General features: G+C 38.1%; 2 protein-coding genes across 3 annotated transcripts; one reads left to right on the top strand and one right to left on the bottom strand.

Moving 5' to 3' along the window:
• The first annotated feature begins 4,624 nt into the window (after nt 1-4,624).
• On the top strand, nt 4,625-13,872 carry LOC121188119 (glucose-6-phosphate 1-dehydrogenase). 2 transcript variants are annotated; one of them, XM_041047704.1, is made up of 14 exons: nt 4,629-4,780; nt 6,678-6,764; nt 7,160-7,281; nt 9,141-9,178; nt 9,317-9,425; nt 10,099-10,316; nt 10,615-10,773; nt 11,695-11,820; nt 12,147-12,240; nt 12,418-12,604; nt 12,694-12,929; nt 13,091-13,167; nt 13,407-13,499; nt 13,585-13,872. In XM_041047704.1, exons 3-14 carry the CDS (start codon nt 7,165-7,167, stop codon nt 13,673-13,675), a joined length of 1,545 nt encoding a protein of 514 aa, XP_040903638.1. In that variant the 5' UTR covers nt 4,629-4,780; nt 6,678-6,764; nt 7,160-7,164; the 3' UTR covers nt 13,676-13,872. The 2 variants fall into 2 exon arrangements, with proteins under 2 accessions (XP_040903630.1, XP_040903638.1); XM_041047696.1 differs by lacking the exon at nt 6,678-6,764 and having other exon boundaries at nt 4,625-4,780.
• Nucleotides 13,873-16,194: 2,322 nt separating this feature from the next.
• LOC121188136 (glycerol-3-phosphate dehydrogenase [NAD(+)], cytoplasmic) lies at nt 16,195-23,045 on the bottom strand. The gene is made up of 8 exons (XM_041047714.1): nt 22,919-23,045; nt 21,410-21,587; nt 20,883-21,023; nt 20,533-20,671; nt 19,852-19,964; nt 17,906-18,142; nt 16,432-16,538; nt 16,195-16,328 (listed from the first exon to the last, which is right to left on the bottom strand). Exons 1-8 carry the CDS (start codon nt 22,960-22,962, stop codon nt 16,232-16,234), a joined length of 1,056 nt encoding a protein of 351 aa, XP_040903648.1. The 5' UTR covers nt 22,963-23,045; the 3' UTR covers nt 16,195-16,231.
• Between the last annotated feature and the right edge of the window lie 1,678 nt (nt 23,046-24,723).

A 24,723-nucleotide genomic window follows, 5' to 3' on the forward strand; every position in this document is an offset into this window, starting at 1 on the left:
ATGACCAAAAAAGGGATTTTTTGGTATGACCTCAAAATGTCATAAAACACGTCATATGGCCGTATGTCGTGAAAATATGACAAAAAAAGTGATTTTTTGGTATGACCTCAAAATGTCATAAAACACGTCATACGGCCGTATGTCGTGAAAATAATTCAAAATAAGTGATTTTTTGGTATGACCTCAAAATGTCATAAAACACGTCATACGGCCGTATGTCGTGAAAATAATACAAAATAAGTGATTTTTTGGTATGACCTCAAAATGTCATAAAACACGTCATACGGCCGTATGTTGTGAAAATACGGCCAAAAAAGTGATTTTTTGGTATGACCTCAAAATTTCATAAAACACGTCATACGGCCGTATGTCGTGAAAATATGACCAAAAAAGTGATTTTTTGGTATGACCTCAAAATGTCATAAAACACGTCATAGTATACTAAGGAATAAAAATATGACCAAAAAAGTGAATTTTTGGTATGACCTCAAAATGTCATAAAACACGTCATACGGCCGTATGTCGTGAAAATATGACCAAAAATGTGATTTTTTGGTATGACCTCAAAATGTCATAAAACACGTCATAGTATACTAAGGAATAAAAATATGACCAAAAAAGTGAATTTTTGGTATGACCTCAAAATGTCATAAAACACGTCATACGGCCGTATGTCGTGAAAATATGACAAAAAAAAGAGATTTTTTGGTATGACCTCAAAATGTCATAAAACACGTCATAGTATACTAAGGCGTGAAAATATGACCAAAAAAGTGATCTTTTGGTATGACCTCAAAATGTCATAAAACACGTCATACGGCCGTATGTCGTCAAAATATGACAAAAAAAGTGATTTTTTGGTATGATCTCAAAATGTCATAAAACACGTCATACGGCCGTATGTCGTCAAAATATGACAAAAAAAGTGATTTTTTGGTATGACCTCAAAATGTCATAAAACACGTCATAGTATACTAAGGCATGAAAATATGACCAAAAAAGTGATTTTCTGATATGACCTCAAAATGTCATAAAACACGTCATAGTATACTAAGGCATAAAAATATGACCAAAAAAGTGAATTTTTGGTATGACCTCAAAATGTCATAAAACACGTCATAGTATACTAAGGCATGAAAATATGACCGAAAAAGTGATTTTCTGATATGACCTCAAAATGTCATAAAACACGTCATACGGCCGTATGTCATCAAAATATGACCAAAAAAGTGATTTTTTGGTATGACCTCAAAATGTCATAAAACACGTCATACGGTCGTATGTCGTGAAAATATGACAAAAAAGTGATTTTTTGGTATGACCTCAAAATGTCATAAAACACGTCATAGTATACTAAGGCATGAAAATATGACCAAAAAAGTGATTTTTTGGTATGACCTCAAAATGTCATAAAACACGTCATACGGCCGTATGTCGTGAAAATAATACAAAATAAGTGATTTTTTGGTATGACCTCAAAATGTCATAAAACACGTCATACGGCCGTATGTCGTCAAAATATGACCAAAAAAGTGATCTTTTGGTATGACCTCAAAATGTCATAAAACACGTCATACGGCCGTATGTCGTCAAAATATGACAAAAAAAGTGATTTTTTGGTATGATCTCAAAATGTCATAAAACACGTCATACGGCCGTATGTCGTCAAAATATGACAAAAAAAGTGGTTTTTTAGTCTGACCTCAAAATGTCATAAAACACGTCATACGGCCGTATGTCGTGAAAATATGACAAAAAAAGTGATCTTTTGGTATGAACTCAAAATGTCATAAAACACGTCATAGTATACTAAGGCATGAAAATATGACCAAAAAAGTGATTTTTTGGTATGACCTCAAAATGTCATAAAACACGTCATACGGCCGTATGTCGTGAAAATAATACAAAATAAGTGATTTTTTGGTATGACCTCAAAATGTCATAAAACACGTCATACGGCCGTATGTCGTCAAAATATGACCAAAAAAGTGATCTTTTGGTATGACCTCAAAATGTCATAAAACATGTCATACGGCCGTATGTCGTCAAAATATGACAAAAAAAGTGATTTTTTGGTATGATCTCAAAATGTCATAAAACACGTCATACGGCCGTATGTCGTCAAAATATGACAAAAAAAGTGGTTTTTTAGTCTGACCTCAAAATGTCATAAAACACGTCATACGGCCGTATGTCGTGAAAATATGACAAAAAAAGTAATCTTTTGGTATGACCTCAAAATGTCATAAAACACGTCATACGGCCGTATGTCGTCAAAATATGACAAAAAAAGTGATTTTTTGGTATGATCTCAAAATGTCATAAAACACGTCATACGGCCGTATGTCGTCAAAATATGACAAAAAAAGTGGTTTTTTAGTCTGACCTCAAAATGTCATAAAACACGTCATACGGCCGTATGTCGTGAAAATATGACAAAAAAAGTGATTTTTTGGTATGACCTCAAAATGTCATAAAACACGTCATAGTATACTAAGGCATGAAAATATGACCAAAAAAGTGATTTTCTGTTATGACCTCAAAATGTCATAAAACACGTCATAGTATACTAAGGAATAAAAATATGACCAAAAAAGTGAATTTTTGGTATGACCTCAAAATGTCATAAACCACGTCATACGGCCGTATGTCGTCAAAATATGACAAAAAAAGTGGTTTTTTAGTCTGACCTCAAAATGTCATAAAACACGTCATACGGCCGTATGTCGTGAAAATATGACCAAAAAAGTGATTTTTTGGTATGACCTCAAAATGTCATAAAACACGTCATAGTATACTAAGGAATAAAAATATGACCAAAAAAGTGAATTTTTGGTATGACCTCAAAATGTCATAAAACACGTCATACGGCCGTATGTCGTGAAAATATGACAAAAAAAGTGATTTTTTGGTATGACCTCAAAATGTCACAAAATATGTCATTCGGCCGTAAGGCGTCAAAATATGCCAAAAAAAGTGATTTTTTAGTAAGACCTCAAAATGTGACAAAACAAGTCATATTTTAGTAAGACCTCAAAATGTCACTAAAAGCGACATACGGCCGTAAGGCATCAAAATATGCCAAAAAAAGTCGTAGTTTAGTAAGACCTCAAAATGTCATGAAAAACATCATAGCATAGTAAGGCTTCAAAATCGGCCATAAAAGGTCATATTTTAAAACGGCCTTGAAATGTCATAAAAAATGTAGTAGTACAGCAAGTCTTCAAAATCGGCCATAAAAGGTCATATTTTAAAACGGCCTCGAAATGTCATAAAAAAATGTAGTAGTACAGCAAGTCTTCAAAATTGGCCAAAAAAAGTCATACTTTAGTATAGCTTCAAAATCGGTGAAAAAAAAAAGTCATACTTTAGTATGGCCTCAAAATGTCCTAAAAAATGTCATAGTGTAGTAAGGCTTCAAAATCGGCCAAAAAAAGTCATACTTTAGTATGGCATGAAAATATGCCAAAAAACGTCATAATATAGTAGCCTCCCCAAGCCACCCTCCTTCGTCAGGGTTTTCCCCAAGCCACAGTCTTCGGTCTGTTCTAACATTTTATCTTTTAAAGTTCAGCCGAAAGCTAATATGGAGCTTGAAAGAAAAAAACAAAGTCAAGTGATATCTAACTTTAGATATCTAGCTTGATCTAAATTTACGGCCTTGTTAGCATAAAATTCCCTCCTTCTGTTGCTACTCCTCTGCTGCAACTAAGAAAGGAAGCTTTGTTTAAAGTGTATGGAACTGTATGACTGTGTGGAAAACACCCTTTTCATTTGAAATGACACTGTTGAGCCCTCATATTAGCTTCAGCTGAAATTTTAAATGTATTTTGCACAGAGGACTGTGGATTATGACCCCCATCTCCCTCACTGGACTTGCATAAGGAAGGCATCACTTTATGGCCCACCCATGGGAGGTGCCATAGGACTTCATGCTTCGGTGTTTTCTTTTTACATTTTCTTAGTTAAAACAGTTGTAAGACAGTTCTGCTTTTGGCATGAAGAAGTCACAGCTGCAGCTGATGAAACCATGTTGCACCAGAGTCACTGTAAAGTCAACAAGCGGTTAGCATTGTTATGCAAAGAAACAATCATGACTTAATATGCATTAAAGACATATGGCAAGTTTACATGTCTGTTTTCTTCAGACTACAAAAGAGTCACTGGTGAGTTTTAACTCTCAAACAATGCATTCTGGGAAGTCTGTGAATATGCTAGTTTTTTAAAAACTTCATTTAATGAGTGGAGTGAATTATCATCAGTTGATTCATTCGACACTGTGTAATTGATATTTTTGTATGAGTCATTTTACCAAATTGATTTTCCAAATCAGCGTGGGTAGGCCTAATTAACAGTGGCATCTCTTTTTATAATATACTATACAATTTAACAGCACCACAAAAATTGCCGTCTTTTTGCCATAATTCCGTGCAGAAAGTTTCAAATGAATGTAAGTCAATTTAATGTCCTCGGACTGCGCGTGTGTGTGCCCGCGTGTGTTTATTGGGTGGGTTGAGGCCACACCCGCCTGCAGGGTCGGTGACGTCACTGGATTCGACAGTGATGGGAACTCGAGCGAGCGCTGGTGAGTTTCTCCCAAACCAATAAAATCTCTCAATTCTGCTTTGTCACTTCAACAGGGAAGTAGGCAGGACTCACACAGATACGCACCACCAGCCTAGACCGTGGTCGCACGGAGCGTGTGTGTTTAAAGTGTGTATCCTGTCATCCGGGTTCGGTCAGGGTTTATCTTCCAGGTTATCATCTCGTTAACGGACCTGTGAGTAGCAGTAGTTGTTGTTTTACTTCTGAAACTTAAACGTTTTTTTGTTTTTGTTTTTTCTTTTTTGCATGATGTAGCTCGTCAGTTGTAAGCTCGCAGTCTGTTGCTTGTCAAGCTATGTTGTCATAACAGCATGTGAAGCTACGGGCTCATGACAGGGCGTTTTTGTATTAGCTCAGCATACTTACAGCCAGCGAAGGAAAGCTATGGAGCTCAGTTTGATAGCCGTATAAAATGAGCTCTTTCTTCTTGTCTGTTAGTCGCTAACTATTCACGAAATGGCTGTTCACGAACAACAGAATATCAGCCCGTGTTATCTTGATACGTTAGCCGAAAGTATCCAGCTTCATCACGCCGTTCTGCAGAAGGGTTTAGCCCTCTAAATACGGGATTTGGTGGAGGATTTGACTAATATCATTATAGTTTGTTGTGCGTGTTTCAGGCTATTTCTGGGATCTGAAGTGACCGATAGACTGACAGAAATTCCCATGCAGTACCTCTGAGTGTTGTCTGTGTTATTTTTTTATGTTGATATGATGATATACATGCACAGCTGCAATGATTAGTTGATTAATTGATTAGCTGGAAGAGAATGAACAAAAAACAAAAAAAAAACAAAAAACAAAATCCCAAACATTTCCAATTTCTCAAATGGAAGAATTTGCAGCTCTTTTGGTATTACAAAAATAGTGTTTGTTTTCTGATGTTTTACAGACCAAATGATTAACCAAATAATCAAGAATATGCATAATTGCATTTTACATCACATGTACTGAGTTTTTTTTTCCTATTCTGTACCAAAAACTAATTCCACTGACTCTTGTAGTGTAGGTTGGGGAAGTGAGGCGAAGAGAGGTGGAGTGAGAACACAATATGAGGATTAATAAATAAAGAAATTAACCATTAGTTGCAGCCCTACATGCACTTATAGCTTTCATGATGATCACTGTTGATCATTTGTCATAGAGCTTTTTAGAGATGTGTTGTAGAATTTCCCTTATTATCAGCACAGCCTGCAGACTCAGTTAATGGTGAACATAAAGAAGTCAGTGTTGCAATTACTGAAAGAAGTACTTCCTGATATGGCTCAATTGAAATGAATCTCACAGAAAATCTAAGCTTGTCCTTTCTTTCAAATATGCTCCTCCTTTGAGTTGTTAGTGAAGGAGGAAGAAAAGAAGGAAGTAAGTTTTGGTTTTGCCTGTTGTGTTCCTTGTACAAATCATACACACTTGACATCACATGCTGTTTTTTTTAATGTAATTTTTAAAAAATTCTAAGTTTTTTTTAATCAGTAAAAAAAATTTTACTGATTAATTTTCTGTAAAACTAATCAGTTATTCATCGTATTAGTTCTGAGAAGGTGATGTCTTCAAAAAGCATGTTTTGTCCAACCAACAGTATAAACCCCAATGTATTAAATTTGCAATAATGCAAGATGCTTTGCTTGAAAAATGACTGAAACGATGAACCAGTTATCAAAACTGTTAAGGATTCCTTTTCTGTCAACATACATTTTGTAAGTGTCGGTGCAGACTTTTCACATTTGCATGTCATAACCTAAACTGCATTACAAATATTACATTGTCAAATATGAATGCAAACTTAGATAGAAACCAAGCTTCAATACCCAGCTTATGCAAAACATAGGGGAGTAACGGGCTCTACTCATTGATTTATATTTAGTCTATTTAAATATCTCTTTAAATTATTAAGGGCATCATCAGCCCAGAACAAATGTCAAAAGTGTGAAATTGTACAGAATAGTAACAGAGGTTAAACATAAATTGAAAATAAAACATCAGCACATTTCTCCCCCTTTTTCTTTTTTTCCCCCCATCACATAAATGTTGGGTACATTTCTGAACACTGTTGTGTTTTACATAATTGTCAGAAGTACCCACCAGAAGGTCTGACCACACCTCTGGCAGAAGAGGAACAACACAAGCACTCCTGTCTGGAAAGGAAACACACACCTCAGGTGTAATCACTTTACCTTAACGAGAGGCGACCTTCTGTCCTTTGTTCTTGTTTTTTTTTTTTTTTTTTTTTTTTTAAACCCTAGTTGTGTTGTGCGTGCTCCCTAGATTAAACCATACAGAGACACATAGAGGAATTTACAAAGAGATGAGATGCAAATAAACCACTCTGAATTTTGATCTCTTTGACTCCTGCTCCTTCCTCAGCTCTGGGTCTCTCAAACATATTATGTTTCAAACTTACCAATTGCCATGCAGGCTTAAAGGAAGTGGTAAATTCCTCAAAGTAAGGTAGTAGTCTGTGTTTGTCTTCTTAAATGTTATCATATAACAAAAACATTGAGGATTTTTTTAAAACTGGATTTTCTGTTTATCTGCTTTTTTTTTTTTTGTACAGAGAAAATGGCCAACATTCCCCTCTCTCGCTCTGAGGTGTTTGGGGAGCTGAGGAAGGAGCTGCATGAAGATGAAAAGTTCCATCAGTCTGATGTTCACATCTTCATCATCATGGGAGCATCGGTGAGAGCAGGGGAGGGCAGTCAAAGTCTACTTAGTGGTTGTTTTAGTGAAGTGTAAAAATGGAGAACTGACAAGGTAATGCATGGTTGTGCAATTAAATGAAAGAGTTAGTGGTCTGGAGCTTTATCACACAGAATTTTTTGTGTTTAACATAAACCAAGGGCAAGAGCCTTTTCTGTTTGTTCCCTTATTATTTTTGGGACATTTAGAGAGTAGCCAATTTAGGCAAGACTTTTTGGGCATTATTTCAAACAAAGTGTGCTGAAATCTTTAAAAAATAGTGCAATAATTGCACACCATCAGATTAAGGAAATGTTGAAACTGGTTTCACCAAGCTTCTGCAAACAAGCAGAACAAGTCATCCGAGCTTTCAAAAGCCTGGAATTGAGACACTGAGTATCTCAGTGTTCCTCTTTGCTTATCGTTCCAATACCTGTGACTGATACAGCTGTAGTTAGAACAGGATATCATTAAAACAGTTAAAAGCAGTGCTAATGTGATTACAGTAGATGGTTTTTTTTCAATATATTACTTCATACAGAATTGTATTCTGTTTAACGAAATCAAATGCATCAGAATTGCTTACTTTATTACTCAGACAGCTGTATGACACCTTGGCTTCAATAAAACACAATGTTGTAAAATAAAAAAAACCAGGCCAAGAGTCTGATCAAACATAAAATAGTACAGTTGACACTTTATGATACTCAAAGTTAAATGATTTTACTGCTAAAATAAACAAAATTGAGACATCCCAAAAGTAGAATGAAAAACGTCCCTTCTCACTGCTTACTATTTGCTCAAACTGTTCAGACTATGATTTCAGGAACAGTTTTTTTCCTTCACTGCCTAAACCCTACTTACCGCAAAATAATTTTTCAAAAGAAACATCTTCATTTTTTTAGGTTTCTATTTGAATGACTGCTGCCATCACATGTGGGGAAAAAAAATCTGGCAAGGCTGCAGAAATTCATTCAGTAATTAATTTGCTGTGTCCTTCTTTCTCATGCACTTTTCACTCTTGGGAGCAGAGAGTGGCGCTGCTGCTGATTTTTGCAGTGTCACCGAGCGTCAGCGTTTTCCTTTGAATTTGATACACAAGCAGGCCAAGGGAGGAGCTGGGCTGGGCTGTGTTCAGGTCTTTGTGCTTGTTTTATGCACGTGTGTGTTGCTCTAGCTGCGTAAATGAGGGTACTGCAGACTATTTTTTTCCCTTTATTTTAATAGCCCTTTCATGTTTTTTTTTTTTTTTTTTTTTTTTTTTTAAACTAAGCGAATACATGTAGTTACACTACATTTTCAAACATTTACTTACTGTTAGTAAAGCTGTAGTGATTGCTGTTCTGCTTCGTGGTGATATAAAAGGTGTGACTGGGGGCAGTAAGTTAGTTTTCCGCATGCCTCCTATCAGTGTTGACACTGGCATACACAACCTTTACCTTGCACACTGTACAGTACACCTTGTTTTGTCTTGTGAAACTTGTCAAACAGTACTAACAGATGACTACGTTGCCTTTGCAGTTATTGTTAAGGCACTAAAGCAACAGGTTCTTCAACATGATTTCAGTAAGCAGCAGGATGCTGGCTGGCACTTGTATCCTGTGGGATTACTAAGGTTGCGCAATTTTTAAATAGGCCAAAAGCAGCCTATTTACCTGTTGCCACAGTGCATGACTTGTAGCACTGCAGCATCTTGAGACTTTTGTGCAGTGGAAAATAATAACCACTCTGGCATAGTGCACTGGTTAAATAAGCAGCTCAGTAACTGCAAAACACTGCATCAGCAGTTAACAACAGTGTACATAACCTGTATTTTTAACTGTGAAATCATATTTCTTATCGTGTGTTTGCATCTGTAGGGGGATCTGGCAAAGAAGAAAATCTACCCAACACTCTGGTGAGTGAACCTCTTACCACACTTAAAGGCTTTTACACAAATAGCACAGCAGAGGCTGATGAAACATGCCACTCTCATCTGGAGTGGAACCTCTGAAGTTGGGTGTAATGAAACATGTATTCCTCTTTTCTCACCCAGGTGGTTGTTCAGAGATGGCCTCCTTCCTGAGCAGACGTATTTTGTGGGCTTTGCTCGCTCTGACTTGACAGTTGATGCGATCCGGACTTCTTGCATGCCATACATGAAGGTAAAACCGGATCTTTCTGTTGTTTTCCTTCTTATTCTTCTATGGTTATTATTCTAAATGAGGAGAGGTAATGGGATTTACAGCAGATAGTAGCCAAAAATGATAAAAGTATGTAAATAAAACCTTTCAAAGCAAGAAAACAAATACAGAAAGAAATGAAAGAAAACAAGCCCACCATATGTTGAACTGAACTTAGTCTCAAGGTAAGAGTCATAAAGCAAATGAGAAGGTACACAAATGCATAACAAAAAAACTATAGTAATTAAACACTTTAACTTTTGCATGTGAACCTTTTCTGCATTTTTCTCCTTTATGCCCTTTCAGTATTTGACATTTTGATCATCTCACCCCATTACACCTTTTTCTTCTTTTCTCACCTATTTCCCTTCCCCTCTTTTCTGCCAGTCTTTTTTCTTTTCTCATGCATTCAGGTCTTTCTTCTTCCTCCTTATTCTCATCCCTTTTTCACCCCCTTTTCTCCTGTTCTTCCATCCATTGACTTAATAAAATATTTTTATTTTAACAATCTTGAATACTCACATATCATGAGTCATGTTAAACCAGTCCCTGATGCCTGGTTCCAGAGTTTCACACACAATTTTATATGTATGCATTTTAAAAGACCACAGCCTTAAATCCATGCATGCATAAGTGTTCTCACCCTCTGGCCCAGGTGATGGATACAGAAGCAGAGCGGCTGTCCGCCTTCTTCAGCAGGAACACATATATAAGTGGGAAATATGCTGATGAGGCTTCCTTCTCCAAACTCAACACACACATCCTTTCTCTGCCCGGAGGAACCGAGGCAAACCGTCTCTTCTACCTGGCCCTGCCACCCACCGTCTACCACGATGTTACCAAGAACATCAAGCACCAGTGTATGAGCACAAAGTCAGTGCACACACTTCTCTTACTGACTGTTGCTGTTACACTGTTTGCTCATTCTTTTGGAAATATTCGTTGTGCTCTGTCCTGCTGTGCCTGAATGACTGTAAACTCACAATGTCTAATGCTTCAGTGATGTCCATTGGTGCATCATTGGAAGGTCTGGGTGCTTCCATAGCTGCATCCCGATTCAATAGGAATTTAAACCCAGTTGTGTCCTGTTAATGTGTTAATGTGTCATTGTGTTACAGGATTTGATATGTTGAATTTCTTCTCTCTGTGGCTATGCATGTATGTTGTGTAGAGGCTGGAACAGAGTGATTGTGGAGAAGCCGTTTGGACGTGACCTTCAGAGCTCCGAAGAGCTGTCCACTCACCTGTCCTCCCTCTTCACTGAAGAACAGATCTACCGTATAGATCACTACCTGGGCAAAGAAATGGTGCAGAACCTCATGGTGCTCAGGTAAGAAAACCGTCTTCATATAAAGTTGTATAGCTGTAGACTGGAATAAAGTTTGATGGTGAACATTAATTGAGGACCAAAGTCTCAGAGAGCCTGACTGATCTGAATTAGTTTATAGTTTATAATTATTATGAAATCATCATTTAAAAATGAGGCCAATAAAGCAGTAAATTACATACACCCACTAACAGCTTATATAATAAGAACATCCGTTAGGTGAAAAACAAAAAAAATATACTGAGTCAGATATGAATTTTGGAAGAGGGATTGAGTAATCAGGAAATCACAGCAATTACCAAGTATTCAATGAGATGACATTAAATTATTTGCAAAGATCACAAAAGATCAACAAATATTGTTTTCCAGTGAGTAAAAATTACAGACTTCATATGTCAGTGCACTCTTTTTGTGGCCAGAGGAGTTACTCACCTCAGCTGCACTCTCATTCAGAGCTTAAGAAAAGCAATGTTTTTTAATAATTAAAATTCAGTCCACATGTAGAATTCATACTATATGTAAGTAAAATTCCTGAGCTAAATCAACCTTATTATTTTTTAAGAAGAAATTTCTATGCCCATGGCATCCTAATGATTAGAGCCTAAAATACGCAATATCATGAGCAAATCTTTCATCTTAGCATTGTGATTCTTTGTGTGGACAAAGATGAGATGTTTCTTTTTTAATTTCACCCTAAAACAATGATCTGCTGTTGAGTTAAGGCAATTTTAATTTTGCAACACTTCAGTTTAAGCTTGTTCGTGGTTGAGGAAAAAACTCTTGTGAATATTATACAAAGTAAATAGAAACTGACCTCTAATGAAGAAAACAGAGGATAAATGTTCATGCACGCTGTCATGAACAGCTGTCCCTTGTGCCATGCGTGCTGCTGAGCGGAGAATGATAATGTGATGTTTGTTGCAGGTTTGGCAACCGAATCTTTGGGCCGATCTGGAACAGGGACAGTGTTGCCTGTGTTGTCCTCACCTTTAAAGAACCATTTGGCACTCAGGGACGAGGAGGCTACTTTGATGATTTTGGCATCATCCGGTGAGGGGGAAAAAAATCCCTAAAGTTTGTCTTTGCAGGATGATATCAAAGTTTAATGCCTTTGTAGCCAGATTTGAAGTGAAATTAAATAAAAGTGAGCAGCGAACCAGAGAACAGTAATAGGAGCCTCTGTGCAGCATTTTTAGTTACTGTATATTCTAACCAGTATAGGATTTATGATTAATAATCATTAGCAGCTTACTGCCGGGCCAATCATCTTATTGATGATGCACATGATCAGTTATAGTTTCAATTTCATGATCACAGCCATCACATTCTCTTTTCTGTCCTTTGTGTGGCCACCTGCTCCTCTTGTCCTGATTTAGAGATGTCATGCAAAACCACTTGCTCCAGATGCTTTGCCTGGTTGCCATGGAGAAACCAGCTTCCACCAGTTCAGATGATGTCAGGGATGAAAAGGTACAGAATTATCTCCCAGAGACCGAAAACACTCAACACCTCCTTCAATGCAATAGATGTGGAGATCTACAGTATATTAGGGTCTCAAATAGTAGCTGAGGCCTTTATTTACCTCAGTGTCAGAGAGAGGAAAAAAAAAAAATATATATATACTTACTGTAATGTTCTCTCTTGTAGGTCAAGGTGCTGAAGTGCATCGCTCCATTGTCCTTGTCAGACGTGGTGCTGGGTCAGTATGTTGGGGATCCAGAAGGTGAGGGAGACGCCAAACTGGGTTACCTTGATGATCCCACAGTTCCTAAAGGATCAACTCAGGCCACCTTTGCCACCGCTGTGCTCTATGTGCAAAATGAACGCTGGGATGGTAAACAGACTTAGTCTCTCAACAAAACAAATACCACTAATGTCACATTTTCTTTCATAACTCATTTGCATGAAATCCCTCCTCCTCAGGCGTTCCTTTCATCCTTCGCTGTGGAAAAGCTCTGAATGAGAGGAAAGCTGAGGTGCGGCTTCAGTTCACAGATGTCCCAGGAGACATTTTTGGAAGTCAGTGTCGCAGGAATGAGCTGGTGGTGCGTGTACAGCCCAATGAAGCCATCTACGCCAAGATGATGAGCAAGAAACCTGGTGTTTACTTCAGCCCTGAGGAAACTGAGCTGGACCTCACCTACAAGAGTCGATACAAGGCAGGTTCAAGTTGATTTTTTTAAGCATTATGTACTCCTTGTACTTAAAATTGGATGATTTAAAAGAACAGGACAAAGAGTGCCAACGAAGCTATCTACATTGCATGTTCTATTTTTGTGTTTTTCTAATTAAAAAAAAGTAAAGATAGATTTATTTTCAGGACGTCAAGCTTCCAGACGCTTACGAGCGTCTCATCCTGGATGTCTTCTGTGGGAGTCAGATGCACTTTGTACGCAGGTCTGTTCCCACTGCTATTGTTTCATCTTAATACTTGGAAACTAAGGAATCTTCTGTAATGGCACATTGCAAGTGCTTCATGTGAGCCAACAGTTCTGAACACTAGATGGTGCCATAGTGCATCTTTTCTCTGCTTCAGAATGGCAGAAGCATGAGTTGCAAAAACCTTACATAGTTTTATTTCGTGGCAGCTCTGTTTTTTTATGGTCCACTATATGTTGAATTGTTTGTCTCTGCAGCGATGAACTACGGGAAGCATGGAGGATCTTCACGCCTCTCCTTCATCAGATAGACAAAGAGAAGCCGAAACCTATTCCATACAAATATGGAAGGTAGGACATGTTGTTTCCTGTGCCTTTGACTTGAAGATCAATTCAGTACAAAGTGTTGAATGTGATTGTTTCTCTTTTCTTTCAGCCGTGGCCCAACAGAAGCAGACGAACTTTCAAAGAAAGTTGGATTCCGCTACGAAGGCACTTACAAATGGGTCAACCCTCACAGACTGTGAACTGTGATGAGATGAGGGAGGAGTAGAGGTAGGATAGTAGGAGGGGTACAGCAGGGTAAGTGAGCCATGTCATGTTACAATAATGGGGTGTCTTTGAGGAAAGAAGTGTTTCCACTGTGTGGATCCATCACAGTAGCAACAAAGAAGATATAAAAAAAAAAAAAAAAATAGAATATTTCTCAGGTATAGCAATTATTCAGTCGAGCCAGTTCATCAGCCATTCAAAAGAGAATTATGAATTTATGCTGTCATCATAGGTTTAAACTACAAATTTGTTTATTTCCCCATATATTGACAGCATTTTTCAATTTAATTTTTTATATTTTAATTTAGAGGTGGGACCAAGTCCATTGGAGAGGGAACAAAAACAATCTGAACCAGGATATTTTTGTGAACAAAGTAACCGTCTGATGAACTGGCTCCATACCCCCCACCCCCCAATTAATTAGGTCTTCATTTGTCAGCATGGTAAATGGGATAACTGTGTAATAATAAGAGAGCAGCGCAACAACAAAACACTCAGCTGAGTCATGCTCACTCAGAGTAAGTACTGTACTATATCAAAGATGGTAACTGAACACAGAAAAGACAAGGAACAACAGGAATGATTGTCCACCAGCTGTCACTCTTAAAGTTGTTGTGATTGCAATACCCTTATGCTTTGACTGCATTCATTAATCACGCTTAGTCAAATTTATTTTTTTCAAATTGCGTACTCCTAAATCACCTCCTCTGCCTGGGACCAAGGACATCATGGCTGTTTGAGATAAATAGGTTTAACAAAGGCCATGCAGGCAGTTTTGCTTCAAAGCATTCATACTGGATTAGTCTTAAGTGTCCTTCTGGACGAGCAAAATGAGCTCTCTCCCTTGTTTAGTAGCCTCTGTCTGAGCTTCATTACCTTTTGTTTACATTTTTTTTTTTCCAAGTTTATTTAAGTTGCTGATTTTCATTCCATATTTCAAAATAGCCAGACAGCAGCGGTGTCTGCCACAGTTAAACAGTGAATGTCTTTGTAAATGACGTACTGTATACTGCTGTTACTGCACACTCATGTAAACCCAGCTACATTTCTACAAGTTGTAATAAACTAGTTTTGCTTCTCTGTTAATGTGTTTCAAGTTTTGTGGTCCTGGTGGCTTCTTACTGTTTCACTGAAGCCACCAACTGACTTGTTAACGGGTTATAGCAGGTTAACAGGTTATAGGTACATTAGATTACAGTTTGTTACCACTGCCTGTTGATCAGCAGAATAGTTTGAACCAACTGGCAGACAAAATGGGGACCTGCTAATAGAAAAACAGCTCCATACCACTTTTAAAAATGAAGAGCTCCACAGGGAAAACATTATTGCACACTATACAATAAAATTTCATTTACTCTTTATGAAAAACAGAGTATTCCGGCAGTTATTTCTTCCAAGATTCCCACTGTGCTGCTGTGTACTTAAAATTTTACAAATAATTGCCTTTCTAATGCAAGAGAGTGAAAAATGATACTAGCAATGATGTGATGACTGAATTAATTTATTTCACTGACAAATATTGACATAATTTTCAACACGCATTAGCCATAACTGAGTGAAAGCAGGGTCAGGCAGGGTCACAGTAACAAATGGCATAGTGGACGGACTTTAAATAGTTAAGTCTTTGGTTCGACCAAAAAAAAAAAAAAACAAATTTTTTTTTTTTTTTTTAGCCAAGACGAGATTTAGCAACCGTGCATTCTAAGGCACTTGCATTTTTATTTTAAAAAGAGCTGCTGTGTGATCGACAGTATGTTAATAATACAGTACCAGACAGGAAATATCATAGTGAATTATGTAAGACACTTAGAGCATACAAAGACATATCGAGGTGAGGTATTACATCTATAATTAAATAACTTGTAGTGATGGACATGGCATTTACTGGACGGCAACATAAATGTTAGATGAGGATAAATCCCTCCACAGAGGGCTGTCAATAGGTCTTTGCCCTGAGTGGTTGGCCCTGTGAAAAACTGAATGCATGATGTAGTGCCATACAAACATTGTGCAAATATGTTAGTAAATGATTGGCATTGAAGCGGCGACAAAGACGTGATTTAACTGTCATTTCCACTGATATCCAGTGAAGTCTAGATTTCTGTTCATCTCTAGGTTAGCGTTGTGATTTGACTGTCTAAAAACTGACACCATGCATTCTGATTTCATCTGGCTCTTAAGAAAAAAAAAATCTCAGGCGAAGAAGAGCTATTGGTCCATCACACACTCCCAATAATTATCCTTCAAGTTTCAGTATACGTCAGGAAACGAAAAAAAGCACTTAAAAAGATGTCAGAATCTGAATGTTAAGGACAAAGTGGTAAAACTAGAGCTTAACACACACAAATGTTATGCAACCTCTCCAACGGGTGAACATGAATTCCACTCGCTGGCTGGAGATATTCAGTTGCATGACAGCTGTGGAGTGATGGGTCATCTCCCTATCTATTTCTGATGGGGAGGAGATGAAAAGTGGTAATGTTCTCCATTTAGAAGGCACTTGGTCAGGTCTTTTTTTTTTGTTTGTTTTTTTACATGTGTTCTGGGTGGTTCTGCAAACAGCTTATGAACTCTGTGACTGGATGGCCCTGGTAGCAGATCTGATACACTGCATTGAACAATGGGAACCTGGAGGAAGGAGGAGGCATTGTTGAGTGCCAAAGTAAAACTGGATTGATGTCTTTTCCATCTGGTGCTTTGACTGTGTGTGTTGTGTTGCTGCTTAACTTACTTGTCAATTAGGTTTTTGTGCTTGAGGATGAGGTAGACCTCAGCTGCTGTTGCTGGTCCCTGAAGCTTCTGACCGTTCAGCATCTCTTTCTCCAGCTCCTCAATGGACTAAGCACGAGAAGAAATTAAAGAAGAAACATGACATGCAGAAGTGTGAACTCTTGTTAAACAGAAAAAGAGAGATGGTCCAAAGAGAGATGGTTCAAGACCAAATAAATTGAAGTATACGGTGGACTACTTTTAGTATGCTCCAGCATGATTAAATAATTAGTTTTTCATTACATTTAATTAATTTTATTAAAGTATTCTCTTAAGGGTGGGTTATAATTTGCCCTGTTAATTACCATATAAAGGTTGAAGCTTTTATTTTTGAAAGACTAATGCAGGTGCTGCCTGCCAGAGTGTGAAAACACTAGAGATATCACCTTTTCCAATAGTCATTTTAACAGTTTTTGTGTAACAGCTTGTGGATATATTATTCTGTTGTAGTTCAAGTATTTTTTGTAACATACCAGCAGCTGTTAAAAAAAAAAAAAAAAAAAAAAAAAAAAAAGAAAGACAGCATCTGGTAGTGAAAGTGAGGTGCATTCATGCAGAAATGACACTAGTTTTTAACGCTGCCTGGCTGCTAAAACCAGAGTTCCCTTATTTAGTTGATTCTCTGTGTCATCTTGTGAGCACAGAGATAAAAACCAACAGAAAATCAGCTGCTGATTCTGAGGACAGACAGGATGGGACATCTATAGTATCTGAAACAACACTGCATTCACCATGTGTTGAATAAGACACCAGACAGAAAGTACCACACAGCCTTAAAGTGTTATGCCTCTATGTTTAAGACTTATTTTTAGTTTAGCGGTTTTAACAAGTCAGCATGAGCAGCACCTGATAATTTTGCAGGGTTAAATATCCTCCATCTTATAGATCATACTGTTTATCCTGTTGCAATATTATTTCCACACAAGCTTCAGAACTACACAAAGTCTTAAGTGCAGTCCTCCCTGCACAGCAAAAAAGACCCAGTAAGAGCACGTCTTCAAAACTAAGGGAAATGTACAGTTTTACCTTTTCTGCACCTGGTCCATGAGGGCATTAAGGTTTGTCAGTATTTCACTTCAAATTGTGTTTAATGTTTAAACTGAGTTTCTGGCTCTGCTGTAAAACACAACAAACACAGCCAATTTAAGCTTTTTGTCTGGTGTAACTGCAAGGTCAGCACACCAGCTAACCACGCCGGAATAATGTGTGAACACGCCCAAGTTGAAATAAGGGTAGTTTTTCCTGTTTGTCCTATTCTGCAGACACTGTGTGAATGCAGAATGCAAACAATTTCACCCCTGAGCACAGTGTACACCTTTTCTACCTGTTAATATACCAACACCAGTCATCTGAATGCTATTGTTCATACATTCTCTTACATGTAGAAGGCAAAGTTATTAGTTTGACAGAAAAAAAAATCTACAAAAAGTCCTCACCTTCCCTGTCTTCACAAAAGCCTCAGCTACTTTGCGGTTGCGGCCTCCGTAGCAGGTAGTGATAAGGTCGGCCACGCCGCAGCTCTCCAGGAAGGTTGCAGAGGACACAGGCCCAGCAGTGCAGAAAATGCGGGCAAAGGCAATCATCTCCATCAGGCCCAGTCTGATCACCGCTGCCTTCGTGTTGTCCCCGAAGCCCAGACCGTCACAGAAACCTGCCCCGACCGCAACAATGTTCTGTGGGGCGGACAAGGAGGAAAAACATGAGCAAAGTCTCCAGGTACAAGGTTTATACAAGCTTGTTATTCCAAAAATCTAAAACATCTGAGACAATAAGAGACAATAAATGTCTAAAGTAGGGATGCCCCGATGCCATGCACCTGCACGGAGAGTGAGCGGCTGTTCAGCTCTGTGTCTCATATCTTGGATGAAAAGAAAATTAGACTTTGCAGCGACAAGGCAGAGGTGCTTATCCTACAAAGAGATACAGCGGGTGATTTATGTATCATTAATGTTCAGAAGAGGAGGCTCACTGTATGGGACTGTTTTTCCTGAGAGGCCAATTTTGTTTTATAAAGATGCCCCATGTTCCAGCCTGTGAGTTCTGTATGAAAAATACACAAGGTGAAAGATGGCCCTGTTTATGTTTGTATTTATTAATAACATAATGTATTTATTTTCCAATTGTTTTAACATTTACACGTGATGTATTTTTAGTTTTCACAAAAATATTTTTTATTGGGCAATGTAGCCTTGGTACTGAAAAAAAAATTCTCATTGAGTAAGTTTTTGTTTATCAGGCTAAAACCACTCAAATAATTTGGTTGGGCAATGTAAGTACTGTAAAAAATTTTCATTGATTAGTTAGAAGTCTAAGAGGGCTGTGGAAAGTTATTTTTCAGAAAAGAACTTGTCATGTGAATTGAGGTTATTTTAAATTTAAACCAAAAATTGACATTAAAGGTTGTTCTTGTTTCATAAATTTGTCTGATTGAATTTGTGCTCATTCAAGGATAGTACGATGAAGAGCTGAAAGACTTATAAAACAGTTCAGTAATGTTTCCATGGAACAAAAAGAAGGAATAGATAACAAAAAGAAAAAACATCAGCATCGGCATCGGCCAAGTTGTTATTTTAAACATCGGTATCGGCCCAGAATTTCACAATCGGTGCATCCCTAGTCTAAAGGCTTTTAACTAATGAGGTAAAACTATGAAAAGTATTATGTCAACATGCCAAATTAAATGTCAATCTGTCAATACTGGGCTGGACAAATGGCTGCACTTTGACTGCTAAAGGCAGATGTAAACTTGACACATTTTACTGCAGTATAAGACAAAAGAAAATAAATGGTATGCCTTTAAATAATGTGCGTACACTGCTTTATGTTTTATTAAACATTTGGAGCCGGGCATGTATCCCTGGGGCAGATTTATTCAGTCAGTGTTGCTGCTTAGAAGCAAAACTACATGTCACCATCTGTGATTTGTTAGCATTACTCTAAAAGCAACATAATCCTGTGTATAAAATCAAGTAGTTTTACCTTCACAAAGACATAATACTTGGCAGGGCTACAGTGTTGGAATGTAAAGTTTCGTAAAGATTCTTTTTTTTTTTTAATCCAACTTTAGCTAATGTACTTAGACATAGCTGCAGATAGTTTTTTATCTGTTTGGTGGCTACTTGTTAAACTTGGCTAAACTATTTTCTATGTTGCATAATGGTAGAAAAACTGCTATGGAAGATTTTAGTGCCTTTTGTCCATTTTCCCTCCACAGTGACCTTTAGCTCACAGCACACCAGGACTTAGTATTTCAAAACAAACTTGACAGAGAAATTTGACTTGTACAGCTGTAAATGTGCAGATATTCATACATCTGTGAAACTTTAGACAAGCTGGGTCCCTCTTTTTCTGCATGGGGCTGTGTTTTGTACTGAAGCCTCACCTTCAGGGCTCCACAGATTTCCACCACATCGTACTCCTCTACTACAGTAACTCGGAAGTTGTTGGTCTGCATGAGTTCCTTCAGGAGAGCACCGTGGTTTTTATTCTTACATCCTGGAATCAGAACAAAGAAGCTGGTTATCTTTTGGAATCTCAGCAACTTGTTTTGCTGGTAACCTTCATTCAAATATGAGTAGATTTTTTAAAATCACGATTCATGGTTAAAACGCTGACTTTGCATCTTTAGAGTGCAGCTGGAATACTCCAAAACCTCTAACAAGTTACATTTGCCAGCTTTGATCTAACAAATACTACTCCTGTCAAAACAGGTTGGTGCTCTCTTGTTTTATACACTCGTAGTAAATGAAACGCGCTGTTATGTGGTGCGTGCAAAGATGTGAAGAAAGCAAATGTCAAACTGAACTAGCCCACGCTGTCATTTACGCAGCAGCTACAAAGCAAATTAATCCTTCAACCCCGTGCTGACGAGGCAGAAAGCTTGAGAACAAAAAAATGCTTCCTTTTTCAAGGCTAAAACCTTCATATTGTTTATTGTAACTATAAACTTGGATTCAAGTGCAACTATGTTCTAATTACACAATCCTTTTGTTCAAAACAATAATCAAAAATGTCAAGACAAGAAATAAAAAGTAAGACCACGCAACACAGTAATGAGACTAACCAATAGTGGTCTCACAAAACTTCTCATCAGCAACCTCATTGGCAATGTTGGCCCCCATCAGCACACTCATGGTGATACCGAGCTTCTCCTGGATCACATCAGAGATGAGTTTAAGTCCATCCGGCCCCTCGTCTACGCCCTAGTGGAACAAAAACAAACAGCAGCGTATTAACATCAAGCCAAACTAAGCTGGTATTTGGGTCAGAGACCACACTGTATGACTGGTTTACAGCTGCTTTAACCAGGCCATAGGCTATGAAACCAAATTTCAAAGACAAAAGGTGGACAATAAATAAATAAATAAATGAATGAATGAATGAATGAATGAATGAATAAGAGCAGAGTTGAACCTTGATGAGGGAAATCCCCAGCGCGTCACTCTTTATCTTGTCTTTCATGGTGTCACACACTCTCCCAATAAACTGGTGTGGGATTACAAACACTATGATGTCTGCATCACTGGACGCTTCCACCAGGTCTGGGACGGCCAGCTGAAGGAGGGGGGGGTGGAGAGAGAGAAAAGTGATGATGATGTTGTAAGAGATATGACATTCAAGTCTGATGCAACTCATCTAAGAGCTGGTGTAACAAACTGCTGCGAGAACACATGCAGAAAACTGATCTTACAGTGGGTAAATTCACTATTTAAAATTACTTATAATTTATCACTAAGGCTGTGATGGAGGAAGCTATTAAAAAGGCAAGCACAAAAGCAGATACAAAGCATAATGTGTGCAATGCAGCAAAAAAATGCCTCAAGCACCCAAAATAATAAACACTCTGGGACTACAGTACATTAATGCACTGTAATGGACAGAAAAGCAACAGGAAGAACACTACATTACTGTTAAATGGTGAGAAACTGTTGGTTTCTTACCACATTTGCTGGTAGCTTGTGCCCAGGAAGGTACTTCACATTTTCATGTTCAGTGTTGATTATTTCAGTCAGTTTGCGCCCGTTCACGGTCTCCTCAAACACCCACATTTTTACGGTGCTGTCAAATTTTGAATTCTGAGCAGCATTGGCACCCACTATCTTGGCAATGGCAGAACCCCTGTGATGTTAATAGTGAAAAGGTTAGTAATTACTTTATATTAGAAAAAAACTTGTTAATATTAAGTAAAATTGAGAGAAAACTGTCAGTGTGGGCTCCAGAAGATAAGCTGAGGTGTTTGAAATTATCCAACATCATCCAACACCTCACTGAATTACAGCGTTATCATGTGACTGCTGGTGTGATCGCCAGGTCATTACTCTTCATGGCTCTTTGATCATCAACTACTGTTTCCTGAGCAGGGTCCAGACACTGCAGGATGCATACACTCAAATAAGCTGATATGTGAATTTTCTGTGTGTGAGATCTTATTTACACTATACATGTTTATTTTTCTCATAAAAAAAAAGATCATGATCTTAATGAGACTACCTGCTTAAATAAATTATTAAATATATAAATAAACGTGTCTCTCTACCCTCTTATCTCTGCATACATTCAGTGTGGAGACAACACTGCGCCAAACTCCATTTAGATCTTCTGTGATTTTAGGTTTGTTTACGCAGCATGAGCGCTACATAGAGGTTAAACACAAACTTGAGGTATGCTCCTCGTAATTCAAGCCAACACAACATTTCGGCATAAAAACAATAAACTTTAATTTGATTTATTTCCAACAGTTGCTACAATCCAAAATACAACTGTGTGTATAAAAATGTTTTAACAAATAGAATAAAATCTCTTTGGTTGACGAACTAAAGCAATATTCTGACTTGAGAAAGATTTATTCATGACCTAAAAAAATGTTTTTCCACTGTGGGATTTTGAAGTCTACAAGGTAACTTTAATCAACTGTGCGACTGTTGAATGGCATTTGGTTTCATCCAGAGAAAAACACCCATCGGCTGCTGTTGACAAGACCGTAAAGCTATGCTCTGTGGTCGATAGGCTGACGGCTGTAAAATAACATATATTTCTGCTGTAGAGGTGTTAGTGAGAGTGAGATAATATGCTGCATTTCTTTTGCTAACACATTATGTTTGCATGACCGCAAAATCCCAGTAATCGTGACTGACATGTGGCCAGTTTTTGTATGCTCAGCCAGTTTCATAGCATGTGACTCTAATCAACGCTAAAACGGGCTTGTGTTCCTGCCAGCGAAGCGGTAAATAGTAGTTAAAGCCTTGCAAACCAAACTTCTCTGTTCTCTATGGAAAATGCTAAGTTGGCTAGTAACGGCTGTTCTCTATGGAAAATGCTAAGTTGGCTAGCAACAGCTCACCAGGTTGACTGGCAATCTGTAACACGCGCAGATGGAAGCCTACTCCAAAGTTAGCCATGTTTAAACACCCCGTCAGTTTACAATTCAATACATTAACACGTCCGCTTACCAATTTCCAGAGCCAACGATGCAGACTTTCTTCGGAGCTGCCATTGTGAAGAGGTAAACCGATGAGCGGAGGTGAACCTGCACTGTCTGCCGCTGTAGACCTGCAGTGTGGTTATGCAACGAGCAAACCGAGCTGGACTGCAAGCCGGTTTTATTGGCCTGTAAGAGGGGAGACACAGGCCCGCCCACTGTGGACACAGCCAAGTGTGGTCACTTATTCATGGAGCTGGCTAGAGGTTAGTAGGCTCAAAGTAAATAGGACAAAAGTCTGCCTGGGGACTCTTCAGACTTGATTTACTTACGTTTTATGGTGTAAACACCTCAGCTTCACCTATCGCCCCCCCCCCCCCCCCCCCCCCCCCCCCCCCCCCCCACAGGGTGCAAGACACCCACAAAATGACAGCAACATGAGTGACTGTATAGCAAACATAATGCAAAACAGACAACATAATACCTTTTTTTTTGGCATGTTTGTAGTCACTTCACATTTCTTGTTGATTTTTTTAAATATATATATATGGTCATTTTGCTTCTTATTTTAGTCAAATTGCATCTCTGTGTGATTTTTATAGTTTGATGAATAAACATTTTTTGCTTAAAAATGGCCACTTTTCAGGGGAAATTTTGTTCTTTTTGTAGATTAAGACATTTAATCAAAAACATGAAATCAGGATCTAATGTCTGACACAAAATCAACTAAACTAGCAAAAGAAAAATGCATGTATGTGTGTTCAGTGGTGTGGCCACTTAAACAAAGGATCAGTCAGAATATGTCTTACACCATTGTATGGATTTGCCTGAATAGTGACCTACACCAAACATTTCCATTAAATGTCTTTTATGCTCTGCTTCCACCAGAGTACACTCACAGAATATAAGTTCTATTGAATTGTCACTGAGCAAAATGCAGCCAGCACATTAAAAGTCACAACAGAAAGATCACTGTGGGAGAAATTATTTGGTCTGCAGAGCTCAAACAAATGAGGACCTTGTTATGCAAGAGTTGGACAGCAAACAGAAAAAGGGACGTAGGAAGGAACAAAATTTTAGATTCAGCAGACTGGTTTCTATGAGCAGGCAGAAACTGAGAAAATCCTGCTTATTTTGCTGAAAAGTGCTCACGATTATCTCCACCACAAACACAGAGCCATAAGTCACATTTTAAAGAGCTACAAGTGCTTCCTCTTTGGATTATCCCATCTGAGCACCCTTACATTCAATCGGCAGTCACCCATGGTTCAATTATTTGTTGTTAAACCTAGACCTGCCATGTTGAAGAATACATTAGTGACTTAGTCAAACGTGTTTCAAACATCAGTGTACTGATGAATAAACAAAGATGTTTTTCACAGGGAATCTGCCAGTCAAACAACAGCAACATGTTATTATATTGACATTATTTTTGCAGGTATTTGGCCATGAACCAAATACCTGGCGCTAAATAAAAAGTTAAGGGATCATCAAATTCATTACATTTCATTCTAAGGGGAACATGAATGTCTATACAAAATTTCATGGCAATCACTGTAAAACTTGTTAAGACGCTTCACTTAAAAACGTAAATGTCAGCCTCATGGTGGCACTAGAGGAAAAGTCAGGTGGCTTGCCAAAGTCAGTAGGCTCCATTCTTTTGGGGAATATCAGTGCTTTTACAAAATGTCGTGGCAATCGATCCAGTTGTTGTTGTGATATTTCTCGGTCTGGACCAAAGTTGTGGAATGCCTGACAGAGCCATGTTGTCAGCACTGCTAAATGATAATTGTAAACAAGGGGAAATGTATGATAATTATATACAGTAAAAACAAA

This window comes from Toxotes jaculatrix, chromosome 2 (assembly GCF_017976425.1).
Source record: "Toxotes jaculatrix isolate fToxJac2 chromosome 2, fToxJac2.pri, whole genome shotgun sequence".
NCBI lineage: Eukaryota > Metazoa > Chordata > Actinopteri > Toxotidae > Toxotes > Toxotes jaculatrix.